At 32.2% G+C, this 22,458-nt stretch overlaps 1 protein-coding gene across 3 annotated transcripts in view; it reads right to left on the minus strand.

Moving 5' to 3' along the window:
* Positions 1-1,078: 1,078 nt before the first annotated feature.
* The window catches only part of LOC117921969, a 32,777-nt gene continuing 11,397 nt past the window's right edge, over positions 1,079-22,458 (minus strand). The window contains exons 6-11 of one of the 3 annotated variants that reach the window (XM_034839918.1): positions 15,072-15,155; positions 14,533-14,643; positions 14,174-14,437; positions 1,909-2,228; positions 1,503-1,837; positions 1,286-1,398 (exon numbers count right to left, since the gene is read on the minus strand). In XM_034839918.1, the coding sequence (XP_034695809.1) occupies positions 1,374-1,398; positions 1,503-1,837; positions 1,909-2,228; positions 14,174-14,437; positions 14,533-14,643; positions 15,072-15,155 (1,139 nt within the window). In that variant the 3' untranslated portion in view covers positions 1,286-1,373. Of the gene's footprint in view, positions 1,838-1,908; positions 2,229-14,173; positions 14,438-14,532; positions 14,644-15,071; positions 15,156-22,458 lie in introns of all 3 variants that reach the window. The other 2 variants (XM_034839917.1, XM_034839919.1) reach the window with 2 other exon arrangements.

A 22,458-nucleotide genomic window follows, 5' to 3' on the forward strand; every position in this document is an offset into this window, starting at 1 on the left:
CTTTGGAAGAGACAAGCTCCATACTTTTGATAACATTATTAGCAAGATTGTGATAAAAAAAACTACAATCAAATTTTGGTTATAACAATATATAGAATTTAAATTTAAGGGAATTGAAGTTTCTTTATTTTAATTGGCCATTGGTTTCACATGAACCCTCTAAACAAGGTGAAAATTAAATTAGAACTTTTAATTTTTTTTAAATTGAGGGTCTATAAAAAAATTAGGAACAATTCTATTTAATTAAAAAAAAATGAAAGAAAAGGACAAAAAAAAAAACCATTGTTTTACAATTTAAGTGGTCTTTAATTTTAAAGAAGTTAAGAGTCTGTTTGGCCATGTGATTAAAAAACAGTTTTCTATTTTTAAAAACAAAAATTTATTTTTGAAAATTCATAAAAATGTTTGGTCATTGTTCTTTAAGAACAGTTGTTAAAAACAAAGTGAAATAGAAAACAATTTTTTTTAAAAAAAAAAATAGAAGTTGTTTTTACCAGTTTTTAAAAACAGAAGGAAAACATAGAAAAATAAAAATAAAAAAATTAAAGAAATAAAAAAACCATAAAAAAATAAGAGTGAATATGATATCATTTTTTTCTTCTCTTTTCACCATCTAATACCAATGCTCAAAATTGCTTTTCTAAATTTCTTTTTTTTTTCTAAAATTTTTCATTAAACAAATAAATTTTAAATCAAACTATATTTGATACATAAAAATTATTTTTAAAAATAATTTATCTAAACAAGTTTTTTGTTTTTTGTTTTTTAAAAACAATTGTCAAACACCTTCATTTTTATAAAACACTTAGAAACAGTTTTTTGTTCTTGAACTAAAAAACAATTTTTTAAAACAAGATTCAAAAAACATGGTCAAACATCCCCTAACATTTTCTCCATTTTCAGACAAGATAATTATCGCTTATTATTAAATTTGAAAAGGACATCACTTCACTTGAAAATCATAGTAACAAAGAATTGCATTTTCATTTTTAAGCGATAAATAATATTTCAAACATTTACAGTATATCATAAATCTCTAAAACTTATGTCATTCACAAAGAAATTGAGAGACATATTGTAAGGACAATTAATGGTCATTCCATAAATTTTCTTCCTCGACATGAGTGTTCAGAAACGTAGAAGAAACAAAACAAGCAAAAACACATCAAAACCATAATCCCAGCTACTCACAAAGCACATACAAACATATTTATTTAACCATCAAATCCTAGAAAGCCATCTTATAACTTCGTTGTGGTACCTTCCTAAAAGTAGCCCACGCAAGATCAAAGTATAAGGAAAACTGGGCTAGAGCAAAAAATGATATTGGAAGGCAGGTAACTGCATATACGGGAAGTGCAGCATTTTTGAGTTCATCTTTGAGGACAAAGAAGTGTCCTGCACAAAAAGAGACCAACATAGCTGCAATTGATACGAATAGAGCAGTTAAACCAAATAAAAGCTTCCGAGGCAATTCCTCATGAAAATCATCCTCTTGGTACCTAGAGGTGAGAATCGCCAGAAACATGACCAGGGAAGTCACTGAAGAGCAGAGAGCAATTAGTGATGAAACTGCAAAGAGATTAAAAGCTGATTGGTGTGCAAGATTTGGCTTCCCATTATTTTCATTGAAGTCGCCTGGCACAGTGGCAGCTGTGGCGAAAGCAACGGCTGCAATGAGGGTTGCAACAACGGAGCAGGAACTGGAAGTGCTGTTCAGCCATTTGCCTCCTTTCTTCAGAAGTTCAGAATGGGCTTCCGTGAAGATCTCCTTTGGAGTGCGTTTCTTGTCATTGTAATGAGTGAAGAAATGCGGTGGCATGGAATTCTTGACATACTAGATTAAATTTGAGATTCTGGTCAGAATGAAAAAAGTTTCTAATACTACACACTACACAAATCTCATACCTTATACCACTTCATTTCCCATTGCATTTGCAATGCAGCTCCAGGGATATGCCAAGGTTGATAATTACTTAACATTGCAGCCAGATGCAATGCGCTGTTCCCGTCGTTGTCAACTGCTCGGAACACACTATCTTTCCGAAACTTCCTCTTAACTAAGAGCTCATACACCTCAGGTTGTCTATTCTCCACTGCTAACAATACTACATTCTTTTTTTCTTCGTTCTTGTCGTTAATGGCAACTGGATTAACTTCAAGGATTTTCTCCACCATTTCCTTCACACCATTCTTTGCTGCAATTAATATTGGTGTGTTCTTTTTTTCTGCCAAAAGCACATATCCAATTCAGGATAAAAGGTCAAATTAAAAGTTTGGGAGGCTCAACCTAGTGTTGCATATGAGATGCATTTGTGTTCCTGAAATTTTGGACTTCATTGATGTTATCTCGGACTCCTTTCACTAAATTCTTATCTCGTTAAACTCCTTTTACTTAAAGAACTTTGTGGAGAAGAGAACTCGTGATAAGATTTTCTAAAAGAGATGGAATTGGTCGCAGAAACAGTATTGTAACACTTGTTTGAGTTTAAAATTACTATATACTTGTTTGATTGTAGCAAAGGTAGAAAAGTGAGAGGGGATTGTATGAATTTGAGTTTAAAATCTCTACATATTTATTTGTTTAAATCTAGATGGGTAAGAGTGAGAGTGGAGAGTAGTTGTGAGTTCGGTAAGATAGTTTTTAGCTAAATTTTACTATACTATATGTCTTCGATACCTATTTAGTATACATTTCATTTGATAAAAGAATATTATATAAGATATTTCATGTATTAGTAACTCCTTAGGGAAATTAGCCTATTCTAGAATAAACAAAGTTATTAGGAATATCTCTATAACTATTTTAGGTCATGAGAAGGAAAAAGTTATAAGATGAGAGCGAATATCTTTATAACTATTCTATATAAAGTTCATATAGAATGTGTATAGATATAAAAAAGAGTAAGTGATACGTGGTGGAGGGAGGACTCTTGATTCAAGTTATAGGTACAAAGGGTGAGAAACATGAAATATTTTAGGACTTAGTAGTTATACTTATTTTTTTATCTTCTATAATATTCTCTGTTATATAGTAGAATGATTATTTTTCATCCATGAATTATGATTAGTTGAACCATGTTAAAACTCCATGTATCTTTTTATCATTTTGATTGTTTCATCTTTGTATCCTTGCACTAATATGATAATATTTAAGTTTCTACTATGACCAATCAGAGCTCCAATAGAGATATCTAGAAGAGCCATCCTTGCACCAATATGCTAATATTTAAGTTTCTACCATGACAAGTCAAAGCTCCAATAGAGACATCTAGAAGAGTCAAAGAGAATATAATATAGAAAAAAAAAACCAACTATGACAAGAATTTTTATTCAAGATGGAGTCCATTGTTCTTGAAAATTGTCATTTTTGGTAAAAGAGTATTGTATCAAATATTTCATGTATTGGTAATTCCTTACAAAAATTAATTTTCCTTTTATAATTAAGGAAAGTTATTAGGAATATGACTATAAATATTCTAGATCATAAGAAAGAACAAGATATATGATCAATCTGGGTATGTAAAGCCTATACAAAATAAATACGGACATGGGGAGAATGGATAACACTTGGTGAAGAAGAACTCACGTTTCAGGGTGTGGAGACAAGGAATGAGGAAAAATGAGAAATTTAAGGACTCAATAGTAGGGTTTTTTTTTTTTTTTTTTTTTTTGTCCTTAGTAATACTCTTTATAATATGGTATAATAATTCTCTCTTATTTGCATATGCAAACATTGTTGGTTGAAAGATGTTAAAAATATGTTAACATTAAAGCTTCCATCTACATGACAATATATAAGTTTTTTGTTTGAAATTTTCATCATCATCATCGTTGTTGTCGTCATTATCATCGTCATCATCATTATTATTATTATGTGATTGAAAAGAAAATGGTATGATTACCGAACTACATATATCTCATAGGTGTCATGTGGGTTGTTAATTATTCTTTATTGTGATTAGAGATCAAAACCCATGGTAAAACAAAAAAAAAAAAAAAAAAAGATGATATATGTGTTGTGATTGCATTATCTAAAAGCTACTTTTCTAATAAAATATTTATTTTGAATTTAATTGTGTATCTTGGATAAATTGCATTTATTTTAATATATGAGTAGTACATTAATGTGCCTAGGATTTGGATTATTGATGACCATGGTGCATAGCATTAGGTGAGTACAAGAGTTTTGTTATTAGTTCATTCTAAATTAAAAATGAGCAATCTTTTTTGATTGATTGCAATGTATGGTTGCTATATTATTTAGTGTTATTTGACTTAATCATAGGAGTGGTTGAGCTCACAACTCATGCTTTGCCACTTGCTGTATTGGATATATAAGAATCACTACCTAGATTGCTTCACTAAATGATCATCATAAAAAGCTTGACTAGTTTGTTAGATAGTAAGTGCTAGCTCTTAATTTTGAGAAGGTTAAAGACAGTAAGTGCTAGCTCTTATTTTGAGAAGATTAATGGATCCAAGGTTCCAACATTGTACACTTTCTTTTACTACTCATGCTTCAATTGAGTGAATAGTGTATCAAGCTTGTGTGTTCATAGATTCAAGTAAGAAATCAACGTAGAAAATGTACTCTTGGTTGAGAATGTATGGTCACTTAGAATATAAGCTCAATAGTTTCATTCAAAGAAAATGATTTGTGAAATTGTTTTCTATTATATATAAGGGATTCATTTTATCAAAGAGACTTTTGTTTCTTTTTAATAAGCGATCATACATGACAAGCTTTTAACTTTCTTGAACTAATTATTTTTATAGATGGCCCACTAAAAGTAATCTAACAAGTTTAGGGTCATAACTTAATATGTTCTATCTTTTTTAGTACATTCACCCATGACATTACAATAGGATACGTTCATGGATTGTGATCAATATTAACTACATCATAGGAATTGGTTGGAGTGTTAATCTTTTGATAGGGAATCAAATAGTAGAATGACCATTATCCTAACAATGGCTTCTCATGGACTTAGCCAAATCTATCTTTTGCTTATGAAAAGTATTTTGAAATGAATAAATGGCTTAAAGAATTGACTAAAGTAATTTGGGAATATGCTAGACTCGGATCATACTTTCACAATGCACATGAAAAAGGTTCCTTAAAGGCATTTTTTGTATATCATGTGTTCTAATATTTGCATATATGAATATGAGATTGATTTGTATCATTGTCTCATTGTGATTTCATTTATGGATATTGATTAATTTTTTATTATGTTTTGGGTATAAGAGAATTATTTTAATATCATGTAAAGCTTAAGTTAATTATTAAGAAAAATTTAGAACTTGTAATTTATGATTATTTAATAACTTGTTCCTATTTGGAATAAATCAAATATTTAATTTTATTAAAAGTGCCATTAAATTTTTTCCAAGATTATGTTATGAATAATAATAATAATAATAAATAAAGAAATAAATAATTTTGTATTGCTATTTTCCAAGAAAGCTCTATTTTAGTTGCCTAGCTCCCACCTTTTCTCATATTTCTACTTACCCAATATAATATTTGCAATTACATTTCAATGTCATGATTATTTATAAAGATATTTCTAATATCATTCCTAATACTACAAGAAACATATTTTCAAAAGAAAACATCTACTTAGGTTATACAATATTCTTTTTGGAAAGGAATATCTACCAAACAAGAATTTGATTAATTATGGAGAGTATTTCAAAGTAGCCTAAGTTGGTGTTCTCATCCTTCCTAGGGATAAGGATAACTCTTATCGAACAAATCTTGTATGGTGCACGGATATAACAAGAGTTATAACATGATAAAGAATATTTCCACCAAATTTATGTTAGCCAACCTAAAACGATAATCTCTAATTTTTATTTTTATTTTTTGTTAAATTTTCTATGACACCAATGTAAATCACAATGGTTGTGATTTGAAACCTATAACCATTTGGCTATTTAATCAAGGTTCGCATGCAAATGAAATGATGAAAATAAATTCCCCTACTAAACCTCATTTCTTTCAAATTTAAAAGGAAATAATCCACAAGGTAATGAATGAAGAAAGGATGGAAGTAATATGGTCATGAACTTCGAGCTTCGTCTCATTGTTATTTACATAAGGTATTAAAGTGCAATTGATTCTCTTTAGTGGAATTTTGAATCAACTTTATAATTGAATTCTGAAAGAGCTAGTGTTCCCATAAGTCCCAATGGTCATCGCTTTGAGCTCATATACCATGGTGGCATGGTTTATGAAGGTTGGATTGGCTTTAGGTTCACTGTTGTGCATAAGGGTATTTTGGTAATTATGCAAGATTACATAGGGGATAGTGAATAAGGTCTTTGAATTGGGCTAATTTATTAATTAGATGGCAGTATGTGGTTAGTTAATTAATCAATTAAGACCCATCTTAGGCTAGATTAAGTAGCCTAAGCCTTGTTGAGCTCAAGTCACTCAAACCCAGTAGGGGGAACCCTTTAAATACCCCCTTAGAGATTATGGTTTCCATCACTTTTGTTGAGTCGTCTTCCATCTCCAAAGAGAGAGAGAGAGAAAGAGAGAACTATAACTTCCTTTCTTCCAAAGCCCACACTTTGGAATGCTAAGATTGTGGTTTGAGTCATCGGACAGAAGATCTTGGGTGTAAGAGACCTTGAGACATGTTCTTCAGTACTAAGAATTGATCTAGGAACATCCAAATCCATGTATGAGTACTATATCTCTAGATCCTTATTCTAATATGGTTTTTATAGTCAAATGTCTCCACCATAATAGATTTCGAGAAGCCTAGGATAACTTGCATGTACCTTACGAGATCTAGGGATAGAGAATGGAGAAATCCAAATATTCCTAGCAATATCATGTTGCAACCTTCCTCTTACTACATTCAAGTTTGTGGTCCCTTCATCTCATACATCTTTAGGAGGTTCTTTAAAAACTTAACCATTATATGCATGAGTTGTACTCACCTTATATAAAGAGTGCACCTTACACAAGGTTTTGGTTTATGAATCTTGGAAGTAAGACATCATTTCCTTACTATACAATGACTGATCTCAAAGGAGGGTGGATCTACTCTAAGAAAAATGCTCTATCTTGTCTCAACCACTCTAATATGATAAGTGCTCTAATCTTATCTTTTTAAGTTTCATGTTTATTCTATTTTAGGCTCAATTAGCATTATATAAGTTTCAAGTCTAAGAATTCTTGAACCAACAATCTTAAAGTGCATCATTTATCAAATACTTCCCTAGTTCACACCCATCCAAACACTTGTAAGATTGATCCTTTTAATTGGGCATTCTTCAAGAGACGACAAGAAAGGGTCTTCTTTGCAATTGATATTCTAAACTTGGGGTATGTTTTCACTAACACAAAACCTAAAGGCAACTTTGAGAATTTGCCTACCTGGGAAACTAGAAACAAACAAGTTAGAAATACCATACTTAGCCGACTCTTGAATGAGTTGTTTGGCATTTATTGTCAATGTAAAGTAGCTAAGGACATTTGGGATCTCATGAATAAAAATATATCCTAGAAGAATCAAGAACCTAGAAATATGCAAGCTGAGGATAGAGATGTATCATCTCAAATCCACAACTACCACTTGCTAAATCAATGACTTAGCTAATGAGAATATAAATGTAAATGAACCTTTTGTGGTTGGGTATTTAATTGAAACTCTTCTAAAATCTTGGAAAGATTATAAAAATAACATAAAGCACAAAGAAAACAAATGTCCTTAGAATATATAATCTATATTAAAGAGTAGAACAAAAATAAGGACAAAGTAAGAAAGACAAAGAATTGTCTTCTAAGGCTAATGTGGTAGAAGAAAAACTTAGGCTAAAAATGAAAAAGAAAAAAAAAAGTTCTAAAAAGCAATACTCTAAGGCCAAACCCAATACACTAAACAAAGTTCAAAATCTAACTATAAAAATAAAAAGGTAACTACTTTATCTATGGTAAGCATGGACATCAAGCAACTCAGTGTCATTATAGGAAGAGATTTGAGAAGTCCAGTCTAAGAGCAAACCTAGTAGAGATAGAAGGGGGATCATTGTTGTAGTCTCCTCTAAGGTGAGCATGGTCACTTATGTGAAGGACTATCTCTTAGACTCTAAGGCTACTAGGCACATCTATGGCAAGAGAAGTGCATTCACTTCATATACTACTGTAAGGAAAGGAGAGGAACAAGTGTTCATAGACGATTCTGGAATGTCCTTAGTAATTACAAAGAGAAAGTTCTCAAGCTGACCTCAGGCAAAATGCTTACTTTAGGTGATGTCCTTCACATGCTAGATATTCATTGGAAGTTAGTGTTAGTATCTCTAATAGAAAAAGTAAGAGTAAAGATCTTGTTTGATTATGCTAAAATCATTTTAACTAAGAATGATGTACTCATTGGGAAAAAACTATTGTAATGGGGATCTCTTTATGTTAAATGTTTCTTAAATTATTAATAATAACAGTGCATTTTCTTTTGCTTACTTAGTCGATTCCTCTGATATTTAGCATGGTAGACTAGGACATTTAAACTTTTCTTATATAAAGAAAATGGTTTATCTAAGTATAATTCCTAAATTATCCTTAAAAAACTATGGAATATGTCAATCATGCATAGAATCTAAAACCACAAAGAAATCTTCCAAATCTATAGAAAGAGAATCATAACTACTAAGTTTAATTCATAGTAATTTAAGAGATCTAAAAAGTACAATGACAAGAGATGGTAAAACATTCTACACAACTTTTGTAGTTAACTACTCAAGGTATACAAGGGTATATTTGTTGAGAAACAAAGATTAAGCAAGATATGCTTTCATCAAATACAAAAAAGAAGTAGAAAATCAAATAATAAGAAAATAAAAAAAGACTTGTAACTTATAGGGAGGAGAGTATGAGTCCAACCCCTTTAACTTTTTCTTTGAAGATCATGGGATCATTTATGAGACTACTAATCCTTATTCCCCTCAATCTAATGAAGTACTAGAGAGGAAAAAATAAGACCTTAAAGGACATAATGAACACAATATTGGTAAGTTTAGGAGAATACTTGAGCTTATGAGAGAAAACTAATCAATTGATCATGTGTAACCATACATGGGAAATAGTGGATTTACTTCTTAGTGTAAAGACTATGGGTTGTAAATGGATCTTTGAAAGGAAGTTAGATCCAAATGTGTCCATAAAGAAGTATAAGGCACAATTAGTTGATAAATGGTTTATAGAAAGAAATGGTGTAAATTACCTTGACACTTTTGCCATTGTGACTAAAATATCCTCAATTAGAATGTTGATCACTCTAGCTTCCACTCATAACTTGGAGATATACTAGATGGATGTTAAGACTACGTTTTTGAATAGGGAATTAGAAGAGGAAATTTATATGGGCCAAACAGAGGGTTGTGTGGTTCTGAAATAAGAGTAGAAGGTATGTATGTTGGTTAAATTACCATACGGATTGAAACACGAACCTAAATAGTTGCACAAAAATTTTGATCACGTGTTGGTAACTTATGGATTTTCTATTAATGATGTTGATAAAAGTATTTATACTAAATTTGAGGATAACGTAAGTGTTGTCATCTACCAACATGTTGATGACATGTGAATCTTTGGAACTAGCCTAAAGGTTGTTTATAAGACCAAGAAATTCTTATGATCTAAGTTTGACATGAAAGACCTAGGAAATGTAGACATAATTCTAGGAATCAAGATAATTAGAACACCTATTGGGCTTAAACTTTCTCAAGAACACTATGTTGAGAAGATCTTAAGGAAGTTTGAATACTTTGATTGTAAACTAGTGCCAATTCCTTATGATCCCAACTAATTGAAGAAAAATAGAGAATATAGTATGACCCAAACTGAGTATGCCTAGACTATCAGGAGCCTAATTTATTTAACTAATTCTACCAAACCTAACATCTCCTATGCAGTAGGAACATTGAGTTGAGACACCTAAAGGCCTAATCAAAATCACTAGATAGCTATTCATAGAGCATTTAAGTACTTGAGAGGCACCATTGACTATGGTCAATGCTATAGTGGATTTTCTAATGTCCTTGAAAGATGTAATGAGTTTAATCAGATCTTTTATTCAGATAAGATGAAATCCACTAGTGGATATGTTTTTACCCTTAAAGAAGGTGTAGTTTCTTAGAAATATGCTAAACAAACTTCTATTACTTGATTTATTGTGGAAACTAAGTTTATTACCTTTGAGAAGGAAAGTTCTATGGAAAAGTGGCTTAGAAACCTCTTAGCATATATCCTTTTGTAGATAAGACCAACACCATTTGTGTATATGTATTATGATAGCCAAGTTACAATAGCTAAGGCTAAGAGTAAGATATTTAATGGGAAGGACAATTGACTGTGAGATGCTCTATCAACTATATATATATATATATGAAAGTCCATCCCTAAAGTGCAAATAAAACATGTCTATAATGATTGAAAATTAGTATTTACTGTATATACATATTTGAGAGTCCATCCCTAAAGTGCAAATGAAGCGTATTCTATAATGATTGAGAATGAGTATTTACTCTTAGTGAATACCATATTCCTTATGGATGGTATGTTTAGTTTTAGGACACACTTGATGGATTCACTTATATGAGAGTAGTTTTATAAGAACTTAAGCAGGTTCCCTAAAGCTCTCATGAATATCTAGGTAGGGCGCATGGCCTACTTGTGCCAACGCATTATGTATAACTCTTAGTTAAGAGACCAATGTGGATAATAGGTTTCTTAAATTACATAAAGAAACATTAGTTCATAGAAATTTCTTTTTTGCTAAGTTTCTACAACTTAAAACTAAGGTTGACTCATAGCCTATGGACAATAGTATTGATGCATTGGATTCTAGCTTTTCTGTAGTCATTTTTTTCTTTACTCATTCACTTTGTAGGGGAATATAAGAAGAATGTGTGTGTGTGTGTGTGTGTGTGTGTGTGTGTGAGAGAGAGAGAGAGAGAGAGTTTTGAGTACAAAAGTTAAAATTTGTCAATCACACTTTTGAAAGGGATTTAAGCCTTTTTATTTTTATATAGTGTCCTAATTCTTGCACATCCATTGGGGTTAAAGACCATTCCAATGGGATTTCAAGTAGCCTATTCTAGGAAACTTTAATGTGCATCATTCGCATGCATCGTGTAAGGCCCTCCTACATAACTGCACAATTCCAATAACTTTTTATAAAGTGAAAATTAATATATTTTTTATTTCCTTGACTTGGTTACTCTCAATTCTAGAGTCTTGGGCAAGCCTTCTTAATTAGAGATAAAAACATATCACAAATGTTTGAATGAGTAAGCTAGAATGCGTGAAATTAATTATTTGAATTAATTTTTATTTTTTTCATCATGAAGTTTTTATAAGAGTGTTTCGTTAAACTTTACTTATAAATATGCTCATTTCTTCTATTGGGATTGAACCCTAGAAAGCATGACATGATGTAATAGATAGAGATTCATTCATAAATTTATTTATTTATGTTTCTTAGTTTCCCTTTATTATCCCATTTGCGTTAATTGGTTATTTGAGCATACATGCCCACATCACTTGCATTGCACATGGCTTGGGTGCATTAGGAGAAGCATAGAAGATCCAAGTTATGGGTTCATTACAAAGTAATGAGTTGTCTATAGTTGGTTCATGGATTTAGGCAATCCATCGAAAACTGTAACGTACTACCTCCTAATTAAAGGGATGATTTATCTTGGCCCTCAATAGGGTTTTCCCATGGTGAATGCACTAGTGCATTTGATGCACATTAGGCTAGACCCATAGTGAATCATGATGTAAGATTGTCAATTGTCATGATTCACCAAGTTATGGGTTCCTTGCAAAGTGCTGAGTTGTCCACAATCGGTTCATGGATTTAGGCAATCCATCTGTAGCGCACTACCTCCTAATTGGAGGGATGGCTTATCTTGGCCCTAAAGATGGTTTTCTCATGGTGATAGTACTAGTGCATCTAATGCACACTGGTCTAGACCTATAGCAAATTATGATGTAAGGCTATCAATTGTCATGATTCACCGAGTTACTATACTACATTGACTCTCAACCTTGAGAGGATATTGAGTTTATGCCAAAGTCAATAGGAGGCTTTGTCCTATGGGTAAGACCCTAAGATGGTCCTATACCCCTATGGATTAGGTTACTGTTAATAGAGGCTAGTGGCAACAAGTATTCTGAATATAGGCACCATGATATCTCATAGATTGAGATAGTGTGTTCCCTTGGGTGATCCAAAAGATATGTGATCTAGAAAACTATGGTCATAACATTTCCTTTAGTAGAAATTTGACATATCCTCCTTAGAGCTAAAGTATATCAATTTATCACATACTAAGTGGGATATATAACTTAAGGATTAGAGAGGTAATCTTGATAGGTGATAGTACTACCTTGCTATATTACAAACACCAGTTCATGGGGAGTTTGCATGTAATAGATAGTAGGTCACAAACTCGAGCTACGTCTCGTTGTTATTTATATAGGGTACTATAGTGCAATTGATTCTCTTTAGTGGAATGTTAAATCAACTTCAAAATTGGATTCTAAAGGAGTCAATACTCCTATGGGTCTTAGTGGTTCCCATTTTGAGCTCATATACCATGATGGCATGGTGAGGCTTGGATTGCCCCTGGGTTCACTCTTGTGTATAAGGACATTTTGGTAATTGCACAAGGTTACACGGGGAATAGTGAACAAGTTCTTTGGAGTGAGCTGATTGATTAACTAGATGGCCCTATGTGATTAACTAGAAGCCTTGGTGGGCTCAAGTAACTTAAACCTAATAGAAGAACCCTATAAATACCCCCCTTAAGGTTTAGGGCTTCCATCACATTTGAGAGGCGGTTGTCTTCTACCTTCAGAGAGAAAGAAAGACTAGGATTCCTCTCTTCCAAAGCCCACACTTTGGAGTGCCAAGATCATGGTTTGAGTCATTGGGTGAAAGATCTTGGGTGTACGAGAATTTTGAATTCTTCATTCTACATCTTCATTGAGCGAGATTGATTTAAGAACATTTGAATAAGAGGTAAAGTGTTTTTAATGCCTTTTCTCTAGATCTTAGATTTGTAAAAATATGTTTTTTGCTTCTGTTGCATAGGATTTAGAGGCTCAAGGTAGTCTACATGCACCTATACAAACTAGGGTATGCAAACGAAGGGATCTAAGGTTCCCAACACCCTCAGAGTCTCTTATTGATGGCTTTACTGATCTCTTTTTTTTCTCTCTCACAACTCTTTAGCTTTACTATCTCACTACTCTTTGGCACTACTTTCTCACTACTCTTTGACTCTACCTACTACTTTGCCTACCTTTGCTATTCTCTATTACTATTCACTGTAATAGCATTTGAGGCATTATTCCATCCATGTTACATTCATGTTAACCATTTCCATTGCAACATCCAAGTCTACTACTGTACCCAAATCGAGTGTTGCATTCAACCCTGCTCCATTCAACATTTTTTCATCCCTATTGTACAAAAACTAAGCTTCTTGTAGCCATAAGAGATTGTGTTACATCCTTACTTATGCTATATCATGTTACAACCTTTCTTTTTCTACATCTATGTTTGCAACCCCTTCATCCCATATATCTTCTAGAGGTTCTTTAAAGACTCAACCATTTTATAGCTCAAGTTTTACATACCTTGTAAAAAGAGTGCACCTTAGAAAAGGTTTTGGCTATTGAATCCTAGAGGTAAGACACCAGTTCCCTAGTGCATTTGATACTAATCTCAAAAAAGAGTAGATCTATATTAAAAACAACGCTTTGTCATGCCTTAGCCACTCTAATCTAATAAGTGCTTTAATTCCATCTTTTTTAAGTTTCCTATTTGTTTTGTTTTAGGTTTGGTTAGCTTTGTATAAGTTTCAAATCTTAGACATTCTTGAACAAACACAAAGTGACTACAACTCTCTTGTCATGTCAGAAGAATGAAAACATGCAGATTGATGATGATAATGACAAAATCCAAGGCATAAAAAACATGGTAGGACTATGATAAAGGATGTGGAATGCTCTTTCATCACAAAATGGGCCATTGTGGAGGAAACTCCAAAGTGAAAAAGTAACTCCAAAATAATGAAGTACTATTTAGAGGATAGAGAAAACAACAAGCCATTTAAATAGTTGAGAGGGAAAAGAGAAAATAACCTTCGTCTTTCTTATTAGTAGTTTCTGAGGAACTTCCAGCAAGTGAAAATTCATTCTCCCCATCTTTTTTCTTTTCATATTTTACTGAAGAACTTCTTTCTTTCACATTTTGGTTAGTATCTGAAGGGGAAGAGTTACTTGGTCGTGGTTGCTCTTTAAGGTTATACTTAGACTTTGACCCATGCTGGAGTAGTTCATCTACAAGCTGAAGAGCCCTTGAATGTTTCTTTTTCATATCTTTTATTTTTTTTATCTTCTCAAATCCTGAGATAGACATACAAAACAAAAGCATATTTTGAGCCATTATTTTAAATAAGAACAAAAAAATATAAAATTAGATAGGTAAGATGGTGTGATACCAATTCCTAAGAAGACCAGCATTGTTGTGTATGCAAACTTGATGAATTTGAAGCAGATATCATAATTTGGTGGCAACATTCGTTCTTGAGTTCGATTCATTGATTGGTGAGCTACAAGCATATGTTTTAGTAATTGAAGAGTATATTTGAATATTGAGAACAAAAAACACTAGTATTATAGAAAAAAAAAATATATATATATATAGGAATTGGTTGAACTTCATTTATTCAAGCATATTTTAGGTTCAAATATATATATTTACCTGGAAATTTTCATGCTCAATCACTATTATGACATGTTGATTAAAACATCAATCATAAAAAATGAAAAATAAAAAAAAGTTAAACTCTAAGCATATTTGGAAGTAACTTTTTGAAGCAAATACATTAATCTATAAGTTGCAAGTTTCTTTTTGGAAAATGTAGGTTGGAATTTAGCTTATTGTAGACTTGTCTAGAAAAATCCCTCATAAAAGTAAAACTAATTTTTCCTTGAAGTTGCTTTAAATTGTAATCTAAAAAGTGGATCTACCACTCACCTTGATGCTTAGAATTTGTTTTTCTTCCTCTTGGGTTTTCTGCATCTTCACACTTCCAAAACTTTGATGGAAATATACTAGTTGCTGAAATTATAAAGTAACAATTAGGTGTAGCATTATGAAAATAAAGAAATATAAATATGATACATGCCTTTAGTGTTGTTAGTATTAACGTTGTGAGTATTATTTGAGGCCTATTATGTCCCTCATATTAAGCCCTACTTTACCTACTAGATTTCTAGAAATGGGCTAGATGAATTATATGTATTAATCATTTAACCAACTCACTAGCTCTAAGTATTACATGGAATCACACAACCATTCTCATATGTATGTTAAAAACCTAATATTCTCAAACTCATTAAGCTGAAGTTTGTTTTTGATGTCTATTGTTGTTTCATCACCATTAATGTAAGACTAATTTTGGTAGTTAAGGCTTGATAGTGTGGTATGTTTTCTTATACCCAAGGAATTAAGTTGGTATGCAATCAAAGCTTCTCTTGTTCATTTCTCATGCAACAATGCAAAAAGATCATGTCTCATGGAAAATGAGTAAACTAAATATTGTTACATCTAAATGATCTTAAAACCATTTTCAATTAAAACTAAGCACACTAGTACTCATATAAATTAATATTACTTGTATGGTTAGGGCTATAGGGTCTTTGTTAGAAAGTTAAACTTGATTTTGAAAGTTTTTAAATATTAGAATTAGATTTAGTCCCTAAAAGTCAAGGAGAATATTTTATTTGGAGTGGTTACTTTAGTTTCTATATTTGAGTAGTCAAGTTTTAGAAGGTTTCTATATTTTTTAAGTGTCAGTATTTCTAATATGAGATTATCTAATATTTTGAAAAATAAAGAGTAGTGGAAGACAATAAAGTTTTAATTCTCCATAATTTTAATCTTCTTTAATAATTGTATGTGTTTCTCTTTCAAACTTACTACTCTAATGAATTGGTATAAGAGCCATAAACAATTAAAAAAAAATGGTAAGTGGGATGTATCTATTTCAAGTCCTTAACTCAACAAAGACCATTATGATAATTGAATTATCAAGATAAAAGCTTGGCTTGGTTTACAAGATGCATGAGAGGTTGTAGAGAAATGCCACAAAAATCCACAAGATGAAATTGCTTTATCCCCAAATCGAAGGGTTTTTTTTTTTTTAATATGAAAGAGAGTGTTAAGATAACCCTTAAAAGCATGACATGATACAACAAATATGGATTTATTATTTAATTATATTCTAATTTTAACTTTTATCTATCCTTGCTTCATGAGTTATGTTCTCATAAACAATCTTATCTACATCTATTGCATTATACATGACTTGGGTGCATTAGGAATTGCACAGAAGATCCAAGTCATGGGTTCTTCACAAGTTAATCATTTTTTCATACCCGGTTTGTGGACTTAGGCAATCCATTTGAAGTTGTAGTACATCATCTCCTAATTAGAGGAATGGTTAGTCTTGACTATTGGGATAGGTTTCCCATGGTGAGTGTACTAGTGTGTATGGTTACCCATGGGGAAGGACATACAGTGGGTCATGATGTAAGGCTATAGGGTAGTCATGACTTTGCTAAGCTTCTATGTTGTATTGTCTTTCAACCTTAAGAGAATATCGAGTTTGTGTCAAATTTAGTAGTGGTTTTTACCTTCGAGTGAGTGTTAGGATAAAGCCTTTAAAAGAATGACACAATGTAACAAATTCCAAGTTTCTTATCTATTTAATAAAGTTCCAATTTCACATTAATATATCCTTATTCCATGAATTGTACCTATAAGCATTCTAACCTGCATCTCTTGCATTGTACAACTTGGGTGCATTATAAGTTACGCGGAAAGTCTAAGTCATGAGTTCCTTGCAAGTAGATGATTTGTTCATAGCTGATTTGTAAGCTTAGGCAACCCATTTAAGTGTATAATGCACTACCTCCTAATTGGAGAGATGGTTAATCTTGGTCATTGAGATGAGTTTCCCATGGTGAGTGCACCAGTGTGTATGGTTAGATATTTGGTAGGACTTACGGTGAGTCATGATGTAAGGCTATTAGGTAGTCATGAATTCACCAAGTTGTTATGTTATATTCTCTCAACCTTGAGAGATTACTAAGCTTGTGCCAAAATTAGTAGAGGCTTTGACCTATGTGTGAAATCTTAAAATGATCATATATCCTTTATGAATTAGCTCACTATTGATGGAAACTAATAGAAACAAGTATTCTCAAAAGAGGCACCATGATATCGCATGGGATTAAGATAATGTATTCCGTTTGGTGATCCTAAGGAGATATGTTCAATAAAACTATGGTCATAATAGTTCCTTAAGTGGAACTTGACCCATATCAGGATCTGGAACTCAAGGATGATAGACATAATCTTAAGAGGCGAATAACTTTCACCTTATTAGACTACAGACATAAATTCATGGGGAGGTTGTGTACAATGGATAGTAGGTCATGGACCCGAGCACTTACAATCTCGTAGTTATTTACATAAGGCACTAGAGTGTAATTCATTCCTTGTAATAAGATGTTGCAACTTCCAAATTATATTATAAGGGAGCAAATGCTATCCTATGAGTCCCAATGGTCATCGCTTGAGCTCATATACCTTGATGATATAATTTATGGGGGTTATATCAGCTTTGGGATAACTTATGTGCATAAAAACATTTTTATAATTTAGCAAGGTTACACAAGGGTTAGTGAATGGTATCCCTGGATTGAGTTAATTGATTAATTGGATAGCCATGTTAGGTTAAGAACCCCTTTAAGCTAGATTAAGTGATCTAAGCCCATTGTGGGATCAAGTCATTTAAGCCTAATTAGTTCAAGGTTGAGTCATAGGGTAGAAGATCGTGGGTCTACGAAACTTCCGTCAACATCATTTTTCTCTTCATCGAAAGGAAAAGATTTGGGAACATCGAAATCATTAGTAAGTACACTAAACTTGTTTTCTAAATCCTAGAAAAGTTTTGAATGCAGGTTTTTTGTTGTACCTAAGGTTTAGAAAACCCTAGGAAGAATACTAAGCGCCTAACTTGATCCTAGGATAAGGAATGAAGTAATCCAAAATTCCCTATAACTAGTATCAAAGCCCTAGATTAGTAAAAGTATGTTAAATATTTTCTAAGGTGTGCTAATCATTTTTTATAGGGTATTTTATTCATAGGAATGAATGCATGTGCATGTGATTTTATGTTCTTTTAATATGATGACCATATATTGTTATTGTTTTGTTTCATGATTGCTCCATTTTTTCCTAGATAGGTTTTAAACCCTATAAGGAGTGTATTGTTTACTGTAAAAATCCATTTTTTTTTATTATTCATCAATTGGTTTGTAAACTACAAATTATTAGAGTTAGGATTTTGATGTAAAAATCAAGTTTTAATCAATCTATGTAACCCATGGAGAGTATGAAAGCATTTTGGACAATCATAAGAAGATTTTACATATTCCCCTACCAAAAAAAGCAAATTGCTTTAGGGAAAATGGGGGGCCAGAAATGAAAAAATCTGTTGTTGAATTCTATAAATTGCAACTCTCAAGAGGTTATATAGCACTTGAGCAACCATAGCACTCGAACAACTATATAGCATTTGAGCATTCACAACACTTGAGCAGCTATATATATTGCTTGAGCGATCACAACACTCAAGCAGTCCTTCCAATGCTCAAAGTTGTATCAGTGCTCGAAGCACTTCAAGTGTCATTTCCAACACCTAAAGTTATTTCAAGTGCTCCGGGTAGCTCCAACGACCTTTTTAGGGTTTTTAGGGTTTTCACGGTTATTTTTGGTATTTTGTAAAGCCACAAACCCTATTTTTGTTGTAAGTTTAATTTAGTATATTTGGATTTTCAAAATCTAAATATTTGGGTCACCAAATAAGAAATAGGTTCCCTATGGCTATAGGATTTCCTCTTTTATTTAATTTCCTTTTATGTTTTTATTAAATATTTCATATGATATGAAATATTTTTCAAAAATGGTAATTTTGGACTTTCTTATAGAAAATAAATTTTCATGAGGATTCTTTCCAAATATATTTATTGAGAATTGGATGTTGCTATTATTGAATTGTCATTCATTTTGGAACTTTCTTATTGTATTAGGTTAGGTGTTTCTCCAGGCTCTCCCACCTTAAGAGAAGGAGAACCTCTCCTCTCGAGAGAAGAAGAACTATGATTGGGAAAGGAAAGTTCAAGGACAATGAATATGAATGCAATTCCTATTTAGCACAAATGTTCCAATTCAAGTAACAAATAAGGGCCTTGGAAAATCGCATGATAGATAATTTTTTTAAAGAAGGTTACTAAATTTTCTTAGTCTCTTATTTCGAAATATTAAGTGGGAAAGGGCTATAGGTAAGCTCGCAATCTCTAAGATCAAGCTTATCTTGATTTTAGGCCCATCACCATCCTAAAGATGGGGCAACCCAACGAATCAAAGGATATGGACGTTTGGACAAGACTTATATATTTGTAATAGGAGTGACTAATCCTGATGATGGAACTTTCCACTTGGTATCATTGATGTCAAGAATCTTGGTTGAACACTTAACTCAAATGTGAAGTGGTAGAATCACCTAAAGTGGTCTAACTTGCAAAGTTTGAGGGCTAAACACAAAAGGTATGTTAATCAATGTCTTAGGGATAACCTTTTAAGGTTTAAGGTTGGTTGATTAATTAGAGTGAATTTATACACTAGTAATAAGAATCATGACCTGCTTAGAGTAGGCTTGATTCTTATGATACAGGATACTTGGCATAGATATATCTAGTTAGAGAATACTACATTTTTGCTAAATTAATTACTATCTTGCATTGAATACTCAGTTTCCTTTATTAATGCATGGAATGTTTTATTCGTGACAAGAATCACGTCTTATAACCATATCACCCTAATTCTTACTAATAATAAGTTAATTAAATTGAATTATGTTGACAGGAAAAAAACTTAGACATAGTGCTCATAATAGAACGATTGAAACAAGTAACTCAGAAGATTGTTCTTTCCATTCCCAAAGAGTTTACCACGCAGGAATAAAAAAGTACTCATTCCTAGTAGCAAAGAGTGGATGAAAAGGCCCATTGTATTATACTTGTGAGATTCTCTTAAGCCTATAAGAGATGTTTGGTGATAAGGCTAAGCCAACTACGCAATTTGCTCTTAGGTCCTTTATGAACACTAAAATGACAAAAGGAACTCTGGTTAAAGATCATATAATTCACATTATTGCACTCTTTAATGAGATGAAGATCTTTGGAGTTGAGATAAATAGGGAAACCTAGGTTGATATGATCCTAGAGACTTTATTGAATTCATTCAAGAATGTTAACCTTAATTACACTATGAATAAGTTAATGGTGAGTTTGCTTGAATTGGTAAGGGAACTCTAAATGATTAAGAGAATTATCAAGAATGCTAGAGGTATTCACATGATGGTGAAAGACCTTTTAAGTTCTTCTCATAATAAGAAGAAAAAGAAAAATACTTTCAAGAAAACCAAGCAAGGAAAGACAAAGGTTGAGAAAGGTAAGACCAAAGGTTAAGAAAGGTCATCGAAATAAGGAATGTACTATGTTCCTGAAGAGATCAGAAGGTATGTTTCATTTACTTTTAGGTGAATCATGTTTAGTGTTAGACTCTACCAATTCATAGTGGATAGATTTCGGGGCCACAACCATATTTGTAATTCTTTATAAGGGTTTCAACTAAAAGAAGGTTGAATGAGGAAAAAGTGTATTTTACTCTAGCATCTGTTGTGAGCATTGTTGTGCTAATAGTGGGAGACATTACTCTAGTATTAGAGAATAATAAACATTTATAACTCAAGGATTGTCTTTATGTACTTGAGTCTAGAAAGAATTTGATTTCAATTTCTAGTTTAAATAAATTAAGTTATTTAGTTTATTTCAATAAAATTGTTTCTATTAGAAAGAATGATTCATTTATTTGCTCAAGTCTACTGGTTGACAATATTTTTCATATCACTCCTATTTCTATCTTGTATGTTGTTGAAAATTATCATATCTCATTAAAGAGAAAGATGTCTAACACTAATCCAACATATTTATGTCATCTACGCCTAGGTCATATTAATCTAAATAAGATCCAAAGAGTGGTTAAGTTTGAAACATTACACTCACTAGTTTTAGAAGAATTTCAAGTCTATGAATTCTATTTAAAAGGTAAAATGACTAGGAAACCCTTTAATACTAAGGGTGTTAAAGCCAAAGAATGTCTAAAGTTAGTGCACACTAATTTTTGTGGACCATTTAATGTTCAAGCATGTGGAGGGTATGAGTATTTTATCATTTTTACGGATGATTACTCTAGGTATGGTTATGTTTACCCTTTGCATAGGAAATATGATGCCTTGAATAAATTCAAGGAATTTAAAACAAAATTGAAGAACTAGTTAGGTAAATGCCTCAAGGTACTTTGATCCGATCAAGGTGGAGAATATATATTAGTTGAGTTTCATTCTTAATTTCTTGAAGAAGTATGGGATTATATGTAAGTTGAGTCCTCCTAGGACTCCACATCAAAACAGAGTGGCGAAAAGAAGAAGTCAAACTCTTATGGACATGGTGAAATCCAGAATGAGTTTTTCAACACTCTCTATATCCTTTTTGGGATGTCTTAGATACTATTAGATATCTTCATAACTTAGTTCCATCTAAGTAGGTACATTCGACTCCTACAAGGATATGGATGGGCAGTAAACCTAGTTTACACCATATTCTCATATGAGGGTGTTTAGCACACGTGCTGAAACCAAAGGTAGATAAGTTGAGACCAGGGTTAGAAGTTTGTCAGTTTGTAGGTTAGTTATTACTTTTATGGCTAGGTCGATTAGAAGGTGTTTGTTAATACAAAGGCTAGATTTTTGGAAGATGACTATACCATGAGTAATAGGACTAGAAATGAAGACATTTTAAGAGCACTAAATAAGACTCTTAATAATAGCATAAAAACTATGAATCTAATACCAACCATTCCAATTTCTAATACACCAATGTCTCATTGTTGTGAGAAGGTTCTTATGCAACCAGGCTAATTTATGTATTTGGGAGTGTCTTTTGAGGCTATTCTGGAGAAACATAGGATTAATCCCATAGATTATGATGAAACAATGAGTGATGTGGATGCACATCTTTGGCAAAGAGCTATGGAGGTAAAGTTAGAATCCATGTATTTTAACCAAGTGTGGGAGCTTGTAAAAGTACCTAAAGGGATACAACCCATAGGGTGCAAGTGGGCCTACAAGAGGAACAAAGGAGTAGATGGAAGGATTGAGACTTATAAGGCTAGGCTTGTAGTGAAAGGTTATAGTCAGAAACTTGGTTTCAAGTATGAAGAGACCTTCTTA

The sequence above is a fragment of the Vitis riparia genome, chromosome 9 (assembly GCF_004353265.1).
Source record: "Vitis riparia cultivar Riparia Gloire de Montpellier isolate 1030 chromosome 9, EGFV_Vit.rip_1.0, whole genome shotgun sequence".
In the NCBI taxonomy this organism is placed as follows: Eukaryota; Viridiplantae; Streptophyta; class Magnoliopsida; order Vitales; family Vitaceae; genus Vitis; species Vitis riparia.